We start from the raw sequence: 22,487 nt of genomic DNA on the forward strand, positions 1-22,487 counted from the left end.
CTTTCTCAAATTTGATATGCAGGTTTCCCAAGGACCCTAGTTGTGCATAATGCATTTTGGGACCAATCGGTCAACAAGATGGCTGCCAGGCGACCATCTTGGATTTTGATAGTTAAAGTTTGTTACCGCTATTTTTCGGAAAGTACTAAAGGGATCTTTCTCAAATTTCATATGCAGGTTCCCCTAGGACCCTAGTTGTGCATAATGCAATTTGGGACGTATCGGTTAACAAGATGGCCGACAGGCGGCAATCTTTGATTTTGATAGTTAAAGTTTGTTACCGCTATTTCACAGAAAGAACTGAAGGGATCTTTCTCAAATCTGATATATATGTTCCCCTAGGACCCTAGTTGTGCATAATGCAATTTGGGACCGATCGGTTAACAAGATGGCCGACAGGCGACCATCTTGGATTTTGATAGTTAAAGTTTGTTACGGCTATTTCTCAGAAAGAACTGAAGGGTTCTTTTTCAAATTTCATATGCAGGTTTCCCTAGGACCCTAGTTGTGCATAATGCATTTTGGGACCAATCGGTCAACAAGATGGCTGCCAGGCGACCATCTCGGATTTTGATAGTTAAAGTTTGTTACTGCTATTTCTCAGAAAGTACTAAAGGGATCTTTTTCAAATTTCATATATAGGTTCCCCTAGGGCCCTAGTTGTGCATATTGCATTTTGGGACCGATCGGTCAACAAGATGGCTACCAGGTGGCCATCTTGGATTTTGGTAGTGGAAGTCTGTTACCACTATTTCTCAGAAAGTATTGAAGGGAACTCAAGCAAATTCCATACACAGGTTCCCCTAGGGCCCTAGTTATGCATATTGCGTTTTGGGACCAATCAGTCAACAAGATGGCCGCCTGGCAGCCATCTTGGATTTTGATAGTTAAAGTTTGTTATTGCTATTTCTTAAAAAGTACTAAAGGGATCTCTCTCAAATTTTATATGTAGGTTCCCCTAGGGCCCTAGTGGTGCATATTGCATTTTGTAACTGATAGGTCAACAAGGTGGCTGCACGGATTTCATTGTTGAAGTTTGTTACCACTATTTCTTTGAAAGTACTATAGCGATCTGTCTCAAATTTTATATGTAGTCGTGTTTGAAAAAGTTTGAAAAGCAGGGAAAAGATCCCTCTTTCCATTGTCAGACATAGATCATTCTTTAGTGGGCGCCAAGATCCCTCTGGGATCTCTTGTTGTATGTTTCCAATTACTTTATGTCTATACATTAAAAGTCTTTTGAGCTACAAAATTGCAGCAGAGCGTTAACTACACAAACTTAATATTTACTGAGAATATGCATGTACATCCAATACATCTTAAGGAGAAATATTAAGTTTGTTCAAAGATGCACTCTATGGTTTCGTAAACAAAAACTTATGCCCAAAATTGTCAAAATTTTCACATTTCCATAATTTATGCGTATTTTGGATGGCTACCATGGCAGCTACAGCTGCGAAATTAAAAAAAAAATCATTACAGTTTCATCAGGAATGTACTAAATATATCAAATAAAATCATTTGATCACTGAATAATGATTTTGAAAATTTGATTGATTTGGGGGCCAAAACGTCGCCAACCATATATAGTCCTTTCAAATTAATAAATTCACAAATCAATGTTTTAAACTATTGTTGAGGTTAAATGAAATGTAAGAATACTGGTCCATGATTTGGCCACTGAAATGATATCTTAGGTAAGCTCTTAAGATTAAGATCCAATCACTATAAAGACAGTATTCTGACATTATGTGTCCCCCTCCGGCCTTCTGACTTTGCGTTGCGGTCCCATCCTCGACTCCATTCCATATGCAGGTGGGGGCGTAAATGTCTTCTAGCTAAGTAAATATTTGGGTCAAAGTGATTTTATGGTCCTTATAATTCTATGAAGTGTATTTTCCTAATTTTGTCCAGAGGTACCGTTACATTTAGTATTGGTATACAGTTGTACAGCTTAACTAATTCCCTTTGATGTCACTGTAGATATATATACATCAAACAAATGGTTTCCAGGAGTTTCTACAGCTGGGTAAATCTATTACTTGTGTTATTGATTATAGAGAGACTTCCCTCACATATTGCTGTTTATTTAATTAATTTCTTTGTTTTACTGTTAATTGTGTAATAAATGACGTAGGACCACCCTATAAAACAATGAGTGTCATTCCACAGGTGAAGTTAATTATCTCTGTACACACGGCTGAATTCATTCTCTCCATTAATCTTGTGTTTCTCTATCATTACAGATGACGAAGGGATTAATGTAGAAGTACCTTGAGTCAGGAGCAGGCAGCAGGTTACAAATGATTTAAAGAAGGAAGACTACATGTAAACAGAGATTAACACTTCTCCTCGCAACATTCACAACGTAGAATAGCTATTGGACTTAACACACAGCAAACACAGTGTCTCATTTTCTCTTCAAACTGAAATAGTATTACAGTTTATTCTGTCATGTACATTACCATGTGCTTTTCACTGACCATAATGAATCAAATTAATTTTTTCTAGCCCATAATGGAAACACATACATGTATATAGTATGTATACAAAATTCAGAATGAATTAATTACTATTGGTATTATATTCCAAGCTGCCAGTTGCCGAGAAACAAGTTAAACTGCAATAACAACAGTCAACTGCCAACCAAAGGCATTCGTGTCTATTATGTTGCATACAAGACACACACATTTCAGATCAGCTACTATAGATATTTGCTAATTAAATTGGAAGATTGTTTTCACATTATGTTGCCTTAGGTTCCTACATGTCGGTGCCTAAAACTCTCCATAATTGTTGTGCCTTATTAATTATGATATTTCTAACACATTGTCAAACATTCCGTTGTAAAATTTACTATTATTACCTATTTTAATTATACATGTTTACTTTCTTAGGAGATAAATTGGATTAGAAAAAAATCAAACCTGTGATGATAAGCAGTTAGCAGGTAGTCAATATTATTCTTTTATTTGCTGGTGGTATGGAATTTAGCATTCCCGAAAGTAAACATTGGTTTAAAATGCATATATGATATATTTTATCAGGGGAGTTAACTTCAGATAGGGGAGATAATTGTGTAAAGGGGTTAGTTTTAGTTTATATTAAAGCAAACAGAACAGATCGATTGGTTCTTTATTCTGAAAGTATTTCAATGATTAAATGTTCAAATTGTGTTTTTCATATTCACCATTACTTTAATTTGAGATGAAAAAGATATTTCTGTGCAATTTATAGTGTATATCAGACAAAGATCTGATGTTAAAATGTAATCAAATGAATCCTATGGGACCCCGAACAAATATCACATGTTGTAAAATTTGAAGTCACATTTTAAATTGTTATGATTGATTGAATCAATACACACTGAGAATAGAGAGAACATAAAAATAATTTGATTTGATTATATTTCCAATTGTGTGTAAATTATTGAGCGGTAATAGTATTGTTTGATGATATCATAATTCCAGTTAAAAATTATCAATTCTATTATGGAAAAATATTACATGATATGGGAATTGTGATCCAGCCATCCAACAAGTATCAGATGTCAACAGCAGTTATTTGGTTTTATGTTGTTCTGTGCTTTTTTTCCATTTTCATTTTCATAAAGTTTTAGACCAGGACTTTCTGTAATATTTCTAGATAACAAATGTATCAACATATGACACATTGGTTTTTTGGTGTTTTTTTTTAACTTACTGAATTTCCTCGAGGGGTACAAATTAATATGATAGATGTCTGCTTTAGACTGACAGTGAAAGCCATGGCTGTACATCATATAACGTGGATGGAGTTGCTGGTGATGACGTCTGGTGCTAAGAGTGATTTTACTGATACAGATTAATGCTTTTCTGTTGATTAAGAGTGGCCATCTGTATTACGCATTGGCTTTATCTGAAACTATAACTTTTTTTTTTATATTGAGAATTGTGAGACAAAATATTCATAAGTATTTTCTGTGGAGAAAAAAAAAGTTCCAAGAATCTTACTTTATCAAGAGTGGTTATTCAATATGCATGTTATGTTTATATTCCGAGAAAACTTTTTATGTTACATCTTAGAAGTTCAGAAATTCTAGGAAGTTATGCAAAGTTTTCAAAATGAGAATTTCAACTTGAGAGCTGATATAGAATAATAGACACAAAGTACATATATAGGTATGATGCTTGATTTATCCACAGCTGCAGATCAAAAATCTTAAATAATTTCACTTACAGATCTGACCTCTGACATGAAGATCTGACCTTTGACATGCCCTTCAGATCTGACCTTTAAAAAAGAATTGCCTCATTTACTCTACTTATAATTGCCTGGCCTATGACTTTACTGTAGACTTTATCATTCACATGAATATTTGAACTGAATGATGCAATTGAAAAGTCACCAATATTATCAAATTTATTTATTTTTGTTTGTACTAGATTTTCAGTATTAAGAACTTTCTTTTGTTGTAGTGTTAAGTGGATCACTTACAATTTTTGTTTCATTAGACTGGTTTGTATAGCACTAAGATGTTGTATAGTTAATGAAAAAGTGCTTGTATTTTTGATGTACCATTTAAAATAAAAACATTAAATACTTCACTTAAAATAAAAAAGATATTGTTTATATAGGTTAAAAAATGTTCAAAGTTTAATACTTGATTTTCTTATAATCCCCCACCTTTAATTAGTTATCAATCAATGTTTTTTTATTGTTGCATGTTTATGAAATATTGAATCAATCCGAATCTCCAAAGAACAGAGATTATATTTTGTTTTTATTTTGATCAAAGAAGCATCAATTCATTTTTTATTATCAATAAGATAATTTACATTTTAGATATTTGCCAAGACATACATTTGACTTACGTTTCAGTAATAGATCCATGTATTCACAGAAAATTCTGTGATATTTCATTGGCTTCATGAATAATTGATCCAAATTCAAAGTGTGATTGTTTCATTGAAAGGGTTTCTTTCCAAAAATGGTAGTTTTGACATTTATAAAACATATGGAACATAAATTCTGAACAAACTGAAGAAAAAACTCTTCTAATTTATTTAAAAGTACTTGTAGACATTGCTATAAGTCACTAAGAGTAGAAGTCATGCTGCCTAATAATCATGGCTGTTTTGATATTTATTTTTTTGTTTCATCTATCTGTAATGTTTTGTAATCATAAATCTTGCCATTCCTTTATCACAGATAGCATTTTGCCATTATTGTGTACATTTAAAGTAAACATATGAATTCGTAAAGGTTGTTTGTATTTTGGTTTCATTGATTTGTGAACAATTTTTACTTTAAAAAGGGTAAAATTTTGATAGCACCATTGGGAACATTGTATATAGTTTTATATTGATTTATTTATGTTGTACATTGTAACTGTTATGTATGTTGTCAAATTACCTGTGTATAGGTTTATATTGGAGAGAGTGAGTTACTGAAATTAATTATAAAGTTGTCTTTTCTTGAAAGCACATGTTGACAGTAAATTTTTATATTGTAAAGAGTTGAACACTATACTTAAAATGAAAACAGTTTTTTTTTTTTTTTTCTAGGACAACATAATGTTATTCAATACCTGCTACCAATGATAAGATAACGGTGTTCTAAGACAGTGTGTCAATTGAAATAACCTAGAAGAGAAATTTTTAGTGCTTGGTTGTAACACACCCATTGTATGAGTGGCCTTGCACTGATGATCACGATTGAAATATAAAACCATCAAATTTAAAATATCCTTCCCTTACAATTTGAAGTGCAATTTTTTCATGTGCTATAATCATGTACGGTTATTTATTGTCTATGCTCTATTCATATAGTTGTCAATTGCAGAAGCAATCTCAATAAATCTGGGGCATTAAAATAGATTATATTTATGGCCTTATTAAAATATCTATAAGCATGAACCCACCAAATTATGCAGTAGCTTAATGATTATATCTAGAAAGGGAATTAACTCTTGATAAATCAAAATTTTTACAGTATCGGATTATATTGGTAGAGTTACAATTTTACAACTTTGAATAAAAATACTCAAGGAATAAAAATGAACTGACATAGAAAATCTTGTTTAAAATATCACTGGTAAACATTTAGTAAATTGAAGTTTGCTTACACATGTGTGTATGAGTGACATATCTACATGCTATACAAGTCATGCCAATGTCATATTCATATTTTTGATTGTAAAACACAAAACCTATTCATAAAATGTTAAAAAGAAGCATTTACTTTCTGCAGATGTTTGTAAATGAATGAGGCTGAATTTTACCAACAGCTGGCTCTGTTGATTTTCCCACTTGTTAGTGTCATATACACAGAATGTATTTTTATATATCCCATACACATAATCAAGGTCCAGACATATTTTACTGTACATAGCTTAAAGGATGTTGTATATAAATTATGTGGAAAAAATAGATTTATTGTGCTGTATATATGTTTGTAATGTGCACAATGCATTTCTTAAGCCAGTTGAATTTTAGAATTTTGAATTTATATTTTGAATATCGAAAGTAATGTCAGATGTTTCCCTAAAACTACCTATGGTATAGGTGACATCCGAAATATATCAGTTCTAAATGACACATTACATACCAATGCCTCTGGATACACAAGCAGGTGCTTGTACAAAGTGTTCAGCTGTACTCGTGTATTCACATGAACAGCTACATGTTAATACCTTTCATTCAAACAAATCATTTATTTATACAAGATGTTGTATCATTCCAAATTTTTTCCACGTTTTTGTCTGAACAAGACTTATATAGATTTATTAACATTCCTGATGCAAAGCAAGGTAATAATGCAAAAGCATCATCTAATTTGGGTTTTGTCCGTGTATAAGTCGCATTTAAGGGGAAAAGTTGCAACTTTTATACTCCGAAAAATATGGTACATCATTTGGGTTTATGATACAGTATTAAATAGACTATCAGCTGTTTCTTCTTTGTTTTGTCCAGAGGTTCTGGCAACATTGGAATCTTCAATGATAGTTTTAAACATTTCAAAACGGTTTTTGTTAAATAAATGTATTTATAAATTGGTGTATGCTCAAATAAGAAGTGATACAGGTCACATGTGCCTTAAATTTGTCCAGTTAGTAAATGTTGTTTGATATGACTTGGCAATAGTTTTATTGATTTTCACACAGCCTAAAGCGATGCTCACTTGATTTTAACCTCATCAGGAAAAATAAAATCAAGTTAGTTATTTTGAAATTAATAATTATAAAATTGTTTTGCTACTGCATCGAAATAGAATCTAGTCTTTCATTTAGCCTAATATAGCCTTCTAGTCACCAACCCTGGGGCCAGATATAATTCTGTTGAAACTTTAATGGATCTTTGTAATCCGTGGCATTAATTTCATTAGCACGTGGACATAATTGTTTCATATGAAATAATTGAGGTTTCCAGGACATTTATTTGACCTGATGAAAACATAAAACTCCTTGTTAGAATAGCTTCATGTGATATCATTTTAATTTTAGATTTGGTGAATTTCTGTAAGAAATATTTGTAGTAAATATACAAAAACAATCCCATGAATCCTTAAATTATGTTCATGTATCATCTACTTTGAAGTTTTATTATATATAAAAAAAATAACATTAATGAAAGGCTAGAAAAAAATTACAGTTTTTCAGTAATATCTTCAGTGTTATTGTAAAAGAAAAAGGAAAAAGACTTCTTTTAACTTTTAGTGCAATATTTTTCTATAAAACACATTCCACCATATGTGCATATTGTAAAATTGTGTTAGTCATCATTCCATTTATAAGGAAATCTACTTAAAACGTGGTTGTTATTTTGATAGAAAGGTTTATTTTTGTGGGAAAGTTGAATACAGTAACTGTGGTTAACTGTTATGTTGTAAGAACATTGTATCAGTTCGATATGCAGATTCAAATTTCATTGTATTTTTCTAAACATATATATGTTGTTTCATATCAGCAACACATTGTTCATGAACACTGATAAATAAATCTATGTTATAGGATTATAAGCCTTGATTTTTGTTTTGTTCTTTGCTGGGTTATCTGACTTGAAAGGTCAGGATGACCTATAGCTGTTGTTCTTCATTATGTGCCTTTTTTCTGTTCACCTACTAAAAAACTAGAGCCAAAACCGCCATCTTGAAAAACAATTTTCTAACTTCTTCAATTCTACCATTGTGGTTAAGCTGAAAATTGGCAGAGGTGTGGAGGAAGAACAGCTCATGAAGTGTTATTTTAAGGTCTCCAAAACAAACATTGCTATAAGTGATATCAGGCATTTTGTAGCATGATTACACATTATGTGCAGTTTTACAGGACATGGATTGTAAACCTTATCGAGTTCCACCAGTGGTAATGAGCTAATACCTGTCTGTATTATGCTGAAGGCAACTTATCAATACAATCAAAACTTTCCACAGAAAATAACAACTTTTGTATTACCTGAAAATCATCGACTAGATGAAATATAACAGACTAAATTTATGTTATTGGAAGTTGGAATAACAATGAAGAGATGTAATTTACAACCAGAAATATTTGTAAAAATGACTTCAGACAAGTTTGACCAATACATGTCAAATGACATTGGTTAGGTCGAAATGTATCGTTCAGAATGGAGATATTGTCAAAACGACGTCAGAGGGTTTGGAGAATACATGTCAAAATGGTATCAGGCAGCTTTAAAAACGATATAGATAATTCGAAAACTTGCTTATTGAAGTCAAAATGCTTTAAAAGCTTCCACAGAGAGTACCTAACCATATCAGATTTGGATAATGTAAAATGGAGGCTTGCAGACGTTATTTAACAAGGAAAGGTTACATAATACTTCGGCGGACTGACAAAGTTACGTACAATGTATAGCCAATATGATTTAAATATGCTCTACCGCCGACAGAGCATAAATGATATTCATCATTTGAACAATAATTGGTATTTAATCGTGTAAATAATAGCCTAATTAACACACAAAAAATAATATGAAATGATTTATTTTGCCTTTGATGCATGCACATTCAGTACTTCATTCCATATAGGATATAGTGGTACGGTATTTTTTCGGGATGCAATTAATTTAATAGTGAAAATTACCATTTGTCAGCGTTGGAGCATCTTTAAGGAATTTGAAAAAGCACACCAAAGATACGAAGCATACATACATATATATCTGGAAAAATAGACTACCTTCATGCTTGTAAAACTCTTCAAAGACGCCAAGGACCAACCATAATTGATAATTGGAAGCGACATAACAATAAAAAATTCACACAAAAAAACAAAACATGTAGATTATATCATGACGAAATACCAGTAGCATGTATATGCATATGTGTATGAAAAGGTCATCAAACTTCAGCCAGCTTTACGTGTTTCTCAAATTAACACTTTACTAGATACCTGAAGGCGCAAACAGTAGGTCACTGATGAGAGGCAAGACAACAGGGACGTGGGAATTAGGCCTAATTACTTACAGATATCTGGAAATCACATAGAGTTCACAGATCATTTACAGACGTTTTATGTGTCAAGATTGAATAGACATGTTTATATCTTACACTACTGCATACTTCCAACCTCTCACAAAGGAAAAGTGTGGTCAATAAATCTATTGCTACCACAGTTGAGTCCACACATAACCCCCTTTCATGGCCGATATGACGAGGATACTATGAAATGAAGGTTTACTACGTGTAATATAACATATATTGTTTTAATAGAACAATACACTTACAGATACTTTTACCTATTTCAAATGTAGATCCCCACAACGTACATGAGCAATAGACACTAGATTATACCAAAATATGTCTAGACTTTACAACTTATAAATGTTCAGGTCTCTGTGAATCGAAACAAATATATAGATCGTTCAAACAAACAACTAAATTAATGCCATGTCAGACGGAGAGATCCCATATCTTAGAATATTTTATTTGTCCATTATAAAAAACTACTAGAGTGTGTACATGTTTGCATGTACCTTTTTGTTGTTCAAAATTGCTGTAAATCCGAAGGCCCCCATGCCGCACCGTATGACTAAAGTACATCGTTTAAAGTGTGTGCCTATGTTATACTAATGTCGTGTTTATTTGATTAAACCCGATGACGTAGAATACAGAAATACATCTGAAAACGTGTATAAACATTGACAAAACAGACTGTGACGTCAGTAGGCTCTAATGGAGAAGGAACTAATAGCACGCGAACGCTTATATTTACATGACAAAAGGCAATATATGTAAGAAACTGAGAACACACTAACAAGATTTAAATAGCAAAAGGGGAATATAGAATCATATTTGAACAAACGTGTAATGTATAGCTAATATACTTTTCATTAGTCGTTAAACCCAGCGAAAAATCTAGATTACCCCGAATGATCGTTTTGATTAATGCGTCTTCAGCCACCTTTAAATCGGCGATGGTTGATACCGTATCTCACGGTGCCTTGCAAAACGGACTGCTTCTTTCATTTCTATTTTTAATTCCAAAAGTGACATTTATAAGTTGATTGAAATTCTTAGAGTTCTCACTACTGTATCGGAGATAGACACGCTCAATAGATCTACTTTCCCTCTTTTGAAGATGATGCAGACTACAACTTGATAAATCATTTTGCTTTTTTTTTCGTTAATCAGGATTTTGGCACGTTCTGTGACTTCATTCAGATGCAGACGATCGCCCGGCCCGTGTTGTGAGAAGTCTCATTTATAACGAAGTGGAATTACATTGAATATTTTATACAGTGGCACCCACGGATGTTTTCATTACACACAGAGGCTGTTCTACCACACTTAGATAAGAATTCATTTAAAGCTTAGCACAGCATTTATTGAAAAGGGTTTATGTAATCTTTTTGATCAGACGGATTTTTAGCAATAACGTTAATGCGAAACCATGTCTGAGGAATCGGAAACATTCTAGTCGTCCTGGTATGGAGCCAACCCATTATATACAAAATACACGATTATCGGATACTAATTAATATATTTTTTAAACATACATTGTATCAACCGTGACTATCAAAACAAAACGTAAGAACTGGCAATATCTTCACCACATCACTTAAGCAACTGAGATTTAGTTATTAGATTCAGGGCCTATCCTAGAATGCAATCCTTATTAGGTCTGAGAATCAATAACAACTAAATGTATGTTAACTAGGAATTTATACCAATTTAAGAAATTGATTCATTGGTCATTTCACAGACAACTATAGCGCAACTGTTGATAGTTATCCCTTTCACCTATTAGCACCGACCACACCGACAGCACCTTAACAAAAAACATCTGTTCTGTCACCACCACATCCAAACCCTTGTCCCGTCACCACCACATCCAAACCCTTGTCCAGTCACCACCACATCCAAATCCCTGTCCCGTCACCACCACATCCAAACCCCTGTCCAGTCACCACCACATCCAAACCCTTGTCCCGTCACCACCACATCCAAACCCTTGTCTCGTCACCACCACATCCGAACCCCTGTCCAGTCACCACCACATCCAAACCCCTGTCCCGTCACCACCACATTCCAAACCCTTGTCTCGTCACCACCACATCCAAACCCTTGTCTCGTTACCACCACATCCAAACCCTTGTCTCGTCACCACCACATCCAAACCCTTGTCTCGTCACCACCACATCCAAACCCTTGTCCCGTCACCACCACATCCGAACCCCTGTCCAGTCACCACCACATCGAAACCCCTGTCCCGTCACCACCACATCCAAACCCTTGTCTCGTCACCACCACATCCAAACCCTTGTCTCGTCACCACCACATCCAAACCCTTGTCTCGTCACCACCACATCCAAACCCTTGTCTCGTCACCACCACATCCAAACCCCTGTCCAGTCACCACCACATCCAAACCCCTGTCCCGTCACCACCACATCCAAACCCTTGTCTCGTCACCACCACATCCAAACCCTTGTCTCGTCACCACCACATCCAAACCCCTGTCCCGTCACCACCACATCCAAACCCTTGTCCCGTCACCACCACATCCGAACCCCTGTCCAGTCACCACCACATCCAAACACCTGCCCCGTCACCACCACATCAGAACCCCTGCTCCGTCACCTTCACATCCAAACATTTGTCCCGTTACCACCACATCAAAAGCCCTGTCCCGTCACCACCACATCCAAACCCCTGACCCATCACCACCACATCCAAACCCCTGACCCGTCACCACCACATCCAAATCCCTGTCAAGTCACCACCACATCCAAACCTCTGCCCCGTCACCACCACATCCAAACACCTGCCAAGTCACCACCACATCCAAAACCCTGTCCCGTCAACACCACATCCAAACCCTTGTTCAGTCACCACCACATCCAAACCCCAGCCCCGTCACCAACACATCCCAACCTCTGACCCGTCACCTTCACATCCAAACCCATGTTCAGTCACCACCACATCCAAACCCCTGTCCCGTCACCACCACATCCAAACCCTTGTCTCGTCACCACCACATCCAAACCCTTGTCTCGTCACCACCACATCCAAACCCCTGTCCCGTCACCACCACATCCAAACCCCTGTCCAGTCACCACCACATCCAAACCCTTGTCCCGTCACCACCACATCCAAACCCTTGTCTCGTCACCACCACATCCGAACCCCTGTCCAGTCACCACCACATCCAAACCCCTGTCCCGTCACCACCACATCCAAACCCTTGTCTCGTCACCACCACATCCAAACCCTTGTCTCGTCACCACCACATCCAAACCCTTGTCTCGTCACCACCACATCCAAACCCTTGCCTCGTCACCACCACATCCAAACCCTTGTCCCGTCAATACCACATCCGAACCCCTGTCCAGTCACCACCACATCGAAACCCCTGTCCCGTCACCACCACATCCAAACCCTTGTCTGGTCACCACCACATCCAAACCCTTGTCTCGTCACCACCACATCCAAACCCTTGTCTCGTCACCACCACATCCAAACCCTTGTCCCGTCACCACCACATCCGAACCCCTGTCCAGTCACCACCACATCGAAACCCCTGTCCCGTCACCACCACATCCAAACCCTTGTCCCTTCACCACCACATCCAAACCCTTGTCTCGTCACCACCACATCCAAACCCTTGTCCCGTCACCACCACATCCAAACCCTTGTCCCGTCACCACCACATCCGAACCCCTATCCAGTCACCACCACATCCAAACACCTGCCCCGTCACCACCATGACAGAACCCCTGCTCCGTCACCTTCACATCCAAACATTTGTCCCGTTACCACCACATCAAAACCCCTGTCCCGTCACCACCACATCCAAACCCTTGTCCCGTCACCACCACCACATCCAAACCCTTGTCCAGTCACCACCACATCCAAATCCCTGTCCCGTCACCACCACATCCAAACCCCTGTCCAGTCACCACCACATCCAAACCCTTGTCCCGTCACCACCACATCCAAACCCTTGTCTCGTCACCACCACATCCGAACCCCTGTCCAGTCACCACCACATCCAAACCCCTGTCCCGTCACCACCACATCCAAACCCTTGTCTGGTCACCACCACATCCAAACCCTTGTCTCGTCACCACCACATCCAAACCCTTGTCTCGTCACCACCACATCCAAACCCTTGTCTCGTCACCACCACATCCAAACCCTTGTCCCGTCACCACCACATCCGAACCCCTGTCCAGTCACCACCACATCGAAACCCCTGTCCCGTCACCACCACATCCAAACCCTTGTCTCGTCACCACCACATCCAAACCCTTGTCTCGTCACCACCACATCCAAACCCTTGTCTCGTCACCACCACATCCAAACCCTTGTCCCGTCACCACCACATCCGAACCCCTGTCCAGTCACCACCACATCGAAACCCCTGTCCCGTCACCACCACATCCAAACCCTTGTCCCGTCACCACCACATCCAAACCCTTGTCTCGTCACCACCACATCCAAACCCTTGTCCCGTCACCACCACATCCAAACCCTTGTCCCGTCACCACCACATCCGAACCCCTGTCCAGTCACCACCACATCCAAACACCTGCCCCGTCACCACCACATCAGAACCCCTGCTCCGTCACCTTCACATCCAAACATTTGTCCCGTTACCACCACATCAAAAGCCCTGTCCCGTCACCACCACATCCAAACCCCTGACCCATCACCACCACATCCAAACCCCTGACCCGTCACCACCACATCCAAATCCCTGTCAAGTCACCACCACATCCAAACCTCTGCCCCGTCACCACCACATCCAAACACCTGCCAAGTCACCACCACATCCAAAACCCTGTCCCGTCAACACCACATCCAAACCCTTGTTCAGTCACCACCACATCCAAAACCCCAGCCCCGTCACCAACACATCCCAAACCTCTGACCCGTCACCTTCACATCCAAACCCATGTTCAGTCACCACCACATCCAAACCCCTGTCCCGTCACCACCACATCCAAACCCCTGTCCCGTCACCACCACAATCAAACCCTCTTTCCAGTCACCACCACATCCAAACCCTTGCTCCGTCACCATCACATCCAAACCCCTGTCCAGTCTCCACCACATCAAAACCTCTGACCCGTCACCACCATATCCAAACCCTGCCCGTCACCACCACCACATCAAACCCTCTGCCCGTCACCACCACATCCAAACCCTTGTCCCGTCACCACCACATCCGAACCCCTGTCCAGTCACCACCACATCCAAACACCTGCCCGTCACCACCACATCAGAACCCCTGCTCCGTCACCTTCACATCCAAACATTTGTCCCGTTACCACCACATCAAAAGCCCTGTCCCGTCACCACCACATCCAAACCCCTGACCCATCACCACCACATCCAAACCCTGCCCCGTCACCACCACATCAAACCCCTGACCCGTCACCACCACATCCAAAACCCTGCCCCGTCACCACCACATCCAAACCTCTGTCCCGTCACCACCACATCCAAACCTCTGTCCCGTCACCACCACATCCAAACCCCTGTCCAGTCACCACCACATCCAAACCCCTGTCCAGTCACCACCACATCCAAACCTCTGCCCCGTCACCACCACATCCAAACCTCTGACCCGTCACCACCACATCCAAACCCTGCCCCGTCACCACCACATCAAACCTCTGCCCCGTCACCACCACATCCAAACCTCTGTCCCGTCACCACCACATCCAAACCTCTGTCCCGTCACCACCACATCCAAACCCTGCCCCGTCACCACCACATCCAAACCCCTGTCCAGTCACCACACATCCAAACCTCTGTCCCGTCACCACCACATCCAAACCTCTGACCCGTCACCACCACATCCAAAACCCTGTCCCCATCACCACCACATCCAAACCCCTGTCCAGTCACCATACATCCAAACTTCTGCCCCGTCACCACCACATCCAAACCTCTGACCCGTCACCACCACATCCAAAACCCCTGACCCGTCACCACCACATCCAAACCCCTGACCCGTCACCACCACATCCAAACCCTGTCCCGTCACCACCACATCCAAACCTCTGTCCCGTCACCACCACATCCAAACCTCTGTCCCGTCACCACCACATCCAAACCCCTGCCCCAGTCACCACACATCCAAACCTCTGTCCCGTCACCACCACATCCAAACCTCTGTCCGTCACCACCACATCCAAACCTCTGTCCCGTCACCACCACATCCAAACCTCTGACCCGTCACCACCACATCCAAAACCTCTGACCCGTCACCACCACATCAAACCTTTGCCCCGTCACCACCACATCCAAACCTCTGTCCCCGTCACCACCACATCAAAACCCCTGTCCAGTCATCATTACATCCAAACTTCTGCCCCGTCACCACCACATCCAAACCTGCCCGTCACCACCACATCCAAAACCCTGCCCATCACCACCACATCAAAACCCCTGTCCAGTCATCATTACATCCAAACTTCTGCCCCGTCACCACCACATCCAAACCTCTGTCCCGTCACCACCACATCCAAACCTCTGCCCCGTTACCACCACATCCAAACCTCTGCCCCGTCACCACCACATCCAAACCCCTGTCCAGTCACCATTACATCCAAACTTCTGCCCCGTCACCACCACATCCAAACCTCTGACCCGTCACCACCACATCCAAACCCCTGTCCAGTCACCATTACATCCAAACTTCTGCCCCGTCACAACCACATCCAAATCCCTGCCCCGTCACCACCACATCCAAACCCTTGTCCCGTCATCATTACATTCAAAGCCTTGCCCCGTCACCACCACATCCAAACCCCTGTCCAGTCACCACCACATCCAAACCCTTGTCCCGTCACCACCACATCCAAAGCCTTGCCCCGTCACCATCACATCCAAATCCTTGTCAAGTCACCACCACATTCAAATCCCTCTCAAGTCACCACCACACCCAAACCCCTTTCCCGTCACCACCACATTCGAACCCCTGTTCCGTCACAACAACGTCAAAACCTCTGCTCTGTCACCACCACATCCAAAATTCTGCCGTCAACACCACATCCAAAACTACTTTCCCGTCACCACCACATCCAAATCCCTGTCAAGTCAACCCAGATCCAAACCTCTGCTCCGTCACCACCACATCCAAACCTCTGTCCAGTCACCACCACGTCAAAAGCCCTGCCCCGTCAACACCACATCCAAACCTCTGTCCCGTCACCACCACATCCAAACCCCTGTCCAGTCACCACCACATCCAAACCCCTAACAGCAACATCGCTCTAACCAATCCTCCCTGGCTACCGGCAATCACAATGAAAGCCTAAAAAAGTTAAAAAGAAGGTTTCGGAATAGTTTCTACGATTCGTTCTCTATTGATAGCCTATGAGAAGCAATACCGTCCAGCTAATTCTGCTATTACCAGGATCAATACACAGCCAAGGAGTGTCTCCATGTATACAACAGCGTATATCTAAACAGCGTACGTTATTAGGATCTAGTGTAAAAGATAAATATGTCTCATGTCCCCTTAAAATACCTTGGCCCCTGTACCATTGTTCCACCAATCAGCTTATTAACAAGATGGGCACGTTCATGCACGCGACCGACACTGGTCATGCAATTGACATATAACAGTTAATGGACATTTAGCTATCCCGTGACCATTCTTAACCATATAAACCAAACTTATAGATAACCAATTGTGAAGATGTTTTTTTCCGGATTACATTTAGATTTTTTATCAATACATTATATTATATCATAGTTATAGATTAGACCATTAACTCGTTGTTATATTTGCCATAGGCCTAGTCTAGATCTTTTACATATCGACGTTCCATGGCTGATAGCCATTGCTCTAATCCAGAACTACCGCTTGTTGACTTACCTTGCTTTGTTTGGTTTTATTATTTTAACGTCCTATTAACAGCCAGGGTCATGTGTGGACGTGCCAGGTTTTGTTGGCGGAGGAAAGCCGGAGTACCCGGAGAACCACCGATCAGCGGCAAGTACCCGGCAACTGCCACAAATAGGATTTGAACCCACATGCTAGAGGTGAAGGGCTTGTGGTAATATACCAGGATATCTGAACCATTCAGCCACCGCGGCCCCATTCCTTGCCTGGTAGTCATTGCTATAATCCAGAACTACCACTCGTTGACCTCCATCGCCTGGTAGCCATTGCTATAACCAAGAACTACCACTCGTTGACATTCCTTGTCTGGTAGCCATAGCTACAATCCAGAAATACAACTGGATGCCCTCCCTTGCCTGGTAACCAAAGCTATAATTTAGAACTTCAGCTGGATGCCTTCCCTTGCCTGGTAGCCATTGCTATAACCAAGAACTACCACTCGTTGACATTCCTTGCCTGGTAGCCATAGCTGCAATCCAGAAATACAACTGGATGCCCTTCCTTGCCTGGTAACCAAAGCTATAATTTAAAACTACTACTGGATGCCCTCCCATGCCTGGTAGCCATTGTTATAACCAAGAACTACCATTCGTTGACATTCATTGTCTGGTAGCCATAGCTACAATCCAGAACTACAACTGGATGACTTCCTTTGCCTAGTAGTCATTGCTTTAATCCAGAACTACCACTCGTTGACCTTCTTTGCTTGGTAGCCATACAATATGTTGCTATAATCCAGAACTGCCACTCGTTGACCGTTCTTGCCTGGTAGCCATAGCTATAATTGAGAACTTACACTGGATGACCTTTTTTGCCTAAAAACCATAGCTATAATCCAGAACTATCACTCGTTGACCGTTCTTGCCTGGTAGCCATAGCTATAATAATTAATTTAGAACTTACACTGGATGACCTTCCTTGCCTAAAAACCATTACTATAATCCAGGACTACCATTCGTTGACCTTTCGTGCCAGGTAGTCGTTGCTATGATCCAGAACTACCACTCGTTGACCTTCCTAGCCTGGTTACAGGTAGTCATTGTTTTAATCCAGGATGACCGTTCTTGCCTGGTAGCCATAGCTATAATCGAGAACTTACACTGGATGACCTTTCTTGCCTGGTAGCCATTGCTATAATCCGGAACTACTACTTGTGTCCCTTTCTTGCCTGGCAGCCATTACTATAATCCAGAACTGCCACTCGTTGACCTTTCTTGCCTGGCGTCCATTGCTATAATCCAGAACTACCACTCGTTGTCCTTCATTGCCAGGTAGATATTGCTATAATCCAGATCTACCACTCGTTGACTTTTCTTGCCTGGTAGCCATAGCTTTAATCTAGAACTACCACTTGTTGACCTTCCTTGCTAAAAGCCATAGCTATATTCCAGTAATTCTTACAGTTTCAATTTTATGTGTTTGAATAGTAACGGCAAAATCTATATATAGATGTACAAATTTCCCCCTTTTTCGATGTGTCTTTGGTATGTAGTTGACGCCAGAGATAAACTAAGATTTCGCAGTTACTATACCTTACACGCCTACACATAACTGTAGGAATCTAGTACCATGTAGAGTATGATTTTATCGGGGTTTTTTATCTAGAGCTTTAAAACGTCTAAAAATGGTCTTAGGGCACTCTGGTAGGTCCATAATTATATAATCTGTAATGAATTCTCAGATCCCTGTGTTCTCGTATATAGTAACATGTAGAGTATGATTTTTATCGTTTTATCTAGAGCTCTGAGCTCTAAAACGTCTACAAATGGTCTTAGGGCACTCTGGTGGGTTCATGATTATATAATCTGTTACTTATTCTCAGATCCCTGTGGTACACATATACCTGTTGGGAGTTATGTAACTTCTCCACAAATTTATTTACGTTTTATCTCAACACAAAATGATATGAGGATGATATAGCATACATGTTTAGTACATTAAGTGCAGAACTGATCGTCCCTTTAATTTTCTGCATATCGAACATTTCGGGATAATTAGCTTCCTTATTTCAAATACTAAATAGCATGCATTTGTAGTGATTAAATTTTGAGAAACAATGTTTACAGGGAATAATTGGCGTTGATTTAATTGATTCGTGCGCCATATCCATCTACCCACTCAGATGTAACACTGTATCGTGTTAGCATCAAAACTGACGTGCGTCTTGTATATGTACAGTAGAATCGTACAGTACAGATACAGGATAACGATACTTATTCTGGTATGGATCCGGACATGTCTGACTCGAAACAATTTATAGTCTATATTTAATCACTGTCAGTAAAAATGCAATTCTCTATATCAATGTTACGTGCAGTTGTCCTGATTTGATGCCATATTCGACCGAAAACGTCCAGCGGTTTACTGCTAGACCACACACAACTCTATCAACGCCTTGCTTGGGATGTTGGTTGTGGCTCTTTTGAACGGTACTTGATTAAATCCGGACAGTTGTGATGTGGGGATTAGTTTGACCTTTGACAAAACACAGGGAATTAAGGCTTCCGTCCTGGACACATAAGGAACAATAAGAACAATGAAACGGTAATACATAGCAATATCATTGTCAGAAGACGGGGTAAAATCGGGGTCATGAGAGACGATGGTCGACAGAAAGATGATGGTTGGTGGGTAATGAACTGCACCTACAGCATTGTTTTTGTGCTTTTTGATTGATAAAATACACCCTTACTCAAGAAAATTATCAGGGGTTTTCTGTGTGGAGAAAAACTGAAACTCCCGCTTAAAATCGTGGACCAACACCTGACGGCTGCAGTATACCCAAAGGTTGAACGATCTAGACACCTTAGATACTCGCGCATCGCGATCCTACCATGAACGAAACACTTTTGAAACATTGCATCGCCACGGTTAGGGAGATAACGTCCAGTAATGCAGCCCCATCTGTTTTGGGAGTAACCATAGATATGGTCATAAGGATTCGTGGACATTTACGCTAGTTACGTGAAGGTCGCTTGAACGCGAGAATTTCCCCCGCGTGTTATATTTTGTACAAGTTTTATGCATGAAAATTGCGAAATTAAGCAATCGCGAAAATTTGCATGCTTACAGTACTCAAAATACCTTTGCAACGAGAACCCATTTCGGCTACGTCAAGCCCCTGTGAATACCAAAATTTGATAGCGGTAGAACTAGTGAAAGTGGGCTATAGCTAACTCGCCAATAAATACAAACGGACGTTGCGTTTCCTGGTTTGTCTCGGTGATTTGATTCCTTTGTATAATGAAGTGGACGTTCGATGCCGATAACACTTAGGACAATATAATAGAATTGCTGGGATCGCTGTAGAAATGCGTTTCTGTTGTTATGCCAGTTACGCAGTCGCTTCAGTAATTTTCATTGCCAATTTTCCAGAAATCATTTCGATGTTTTTGGTTAGCGCTATATTATTCTTAAATTCTAGGAATACATTACACAAGAGAAAAATAATACCAAACCAATTTGCAACGATTGTACTGTAAACCCGAAATAGATAATGAGCTGTTACTACGCTTCTGGAGAGAGGCTTCCTAATCAAGACATTAAACTAGTGAAAATAAAAATTTCAACCAGTTTATACTACAATGTTTTGCTGATAAAAACACCATAGGATTTATGAACCAGTTGAGATATTTCATTGCTATACATCCTTGATACTCCTGGGGTTCCGATCACTTACGATCTTTAGCCACCTAGCCAACCACAGTGTACCGTTACACGGCTCTTTTGATGTACATAAAACGACTAAATTACCTGTTTTGGTTGTGTTGCCTCCAATTTTACTATGAGATAGTCCAGGGGTGTAGATATCGTAAGTGATCGGAACCCCTGGAGTATCGAGGATGATTATTATATTGCGAGGACCATTACATGTTATTCAGACAACAATACAAACCTGGTAAATTCAAAAGAGGCATTTACCCAAATTCCACGCAAATTAGAAATAGAACAAATGAACGACAATATATTCTCGGATTCTTTCGTCGAAATGGGATCTGTATATTAACAAGGATGTCAAATTCACTGTTATGCTAGGTTCTCAAAACGATGATAAGGAAAATGATGCCGAAACAGATCCTCTCTTATCAGTTGTCGCTGAGACATTGTGTCTTAACTGCTCATCTAAACTTTGATTTAGAAGTTCACAAAACCTTACGTGAAGAGAGAAAAAGAGACAAAAAACAAAAAAAAACACCAAACAACAAGGTTGCTTTTGGCGTTTGAGGTAGTAGCACCCCATTCGACATTTTAAAAATGACATGGTGTTTTATCAACTTTCCTAAAAAAAACACCCAAATGTCTATATTTTACTGGGATGTATAATTTTCAATCGATATTGCCATGATGCACTATTGGTCACTGGGTCAGCTTCCATATACATGTAAATAAGGACGACACTTGTCCACTTTTATCCAAGAGAACATTCGCTGGCGAGGCCGCGTACACAGCGATCCATTAGGCATCATTAAATAAAGGTCTCTGGCCCCCGATCTCTTAACGCAATCGGCCTGCTCCCCGGAGTCATATTCACTGTATTTAGAACATTAGGGCTATTTCATTTAGGACATCAAGATTCCTAAGGCCAACTCTAAATGAATTCAGAGCGCGTGCAGGGCGCCACAACTGTCTAACGCATTTATTAGTGGGATTCTACTGCTAGGCACAACCCATGTCTTTACATGTATATTGAAAGCATGACATTGCATTTACCTGACTTTACAAGACAGCTGTTGTTCGTTATAATCAAAAGCTTTAAAAAATTCAACACTGCTATAGGCTTCGCCAATTAGTTTCAATTGGTCACCATGCAATTCTAAAAAGCTCTCAATGTACATCGATCATAAATGAAGAATGCATTCTATCTGACTCATATAAAGCTAGGACCTTCTGTTTACTTCAAAAGAAGAAGAAAAACAAAAAGGTGGCGATTTTAGGAGATAATCGTTGCCTTTGCAAGTGATTTTAAGCCATTCCAGATTAACGGTGGTGAGATGTGCTATATACCTTAATTACCTGTAACCTTGAGCTATATGTAGTAGTTCTTGTTGAAAGCTTTTAAAAATGTATTTCAATGCGATTCTTTAGTTTTAAACTGTTCAACGCCTTTATTTGAAAGGATTACGAAATG

The 22,487-nt window shown here is 40.0% G+C and overlaps 3 protein-coding genes across 4 annotated transcripts in view; all 3 read left to right on the plus strand.

Moving 5' to 3' along the window:
* The window catches only part of LOC138331101 (tyrosine-protein phosphatase 10D-like), a 47,799-nt gene extending 39,807 nt beyond the window's left edge, over window positions 1–7,992 (plus strand). For both annotated transcript variants that reach the window (XM_069278565.1, XM_069278561.1), the window contains one exon: window positions 2,247–7,992. Coding sequence is in view for 1 of the 2 variants with exons in the window: in XM_069278561.1 (XP_069134662.1) it covers window positions 2,247–2,278 (32 nt within the window). In the remaining variant the exon portion in view is untranslated. The remainder of the gene's footprint in view (window positions 1–2,246) is intronic.
* Window positions 7,993–10,412: 2,420 nt separating this feature from the next.
* LOC138330417 (uncharacterized) lies at window positions 10,413–14,173 on the plus strand. The gene is made up of 3 exons (XM_069278064.1): window positions 10,413–10,424; window positions 11,246–12,101; window positions 12,327–14,173. The coding sequence occupies exons 1-3, from the start codon at window positions 10,413–10,415 to the stop codon at window positions 14,171–14,173; spliced, it is 2,715 nt and encodes a 904-aa protein (XP_069134165.1).
* Window positions 14,174–14,395: 222 nt separating this feature from the next.
* Window positions 14,396–16,728, plus strand: LOC138330529 (uncharacterized). Its single transcript, XM_069278125.1, has 2 exons — window positions 14,396–15,182; window positions 15,239–16,728. Exons 1-2 carry the CDS (start codon window positions 14,396–14,398, stop codon window positions 16,726–16,728), a joined length of 2,277 nt encoding a protein of 758 aa, XP_069134226.1.
* Window positions 16,729–22,487: the final 5,759 nt, after the last annotated feature.

This window comes from Argopecten irradians, chromosome 1, assembly GCF_041381155.1.
Source record: "Argopecten irradians isolate NY chromosome 1, Ai_NY, whole genome shotgun sequence".
Classification (NCBI taxonomy): Eukaryota; Metazoa; Mollusca; class Bivalvia; order Pectinida; family Pectinidae; genus Argopecten; species Argopecten irradians.

What these genes read in the sequence shown, in the direction of transcription:
- LOC138330417 (XM_069278064.1), top strand. An exon ending in CACATCCAAACATTTGTCCC is followed by an intron (nt 12,102 to 12,326) that starts GTTACCACCACA and finishes ACCCTTGTTCAG; the next exon opens with TCACCACCACATCCAAACCC.
- LOC138330529 (XM_069278125.1), top strand. Translation starts at nt 14,396, where the DNA reads ATGTTCAGTCACCACCACATCCAAACCCCTGTCCCGTCACCACCACAT. An exon ending in CACATCCAAACCTCTGTCCC is followed by an intron (nt 15,183 to 15,238) that starts GTCACCACCACA and finishes ACCCCTGTCCAG; the next exon opens with TCACCACACATCCAAACCTC.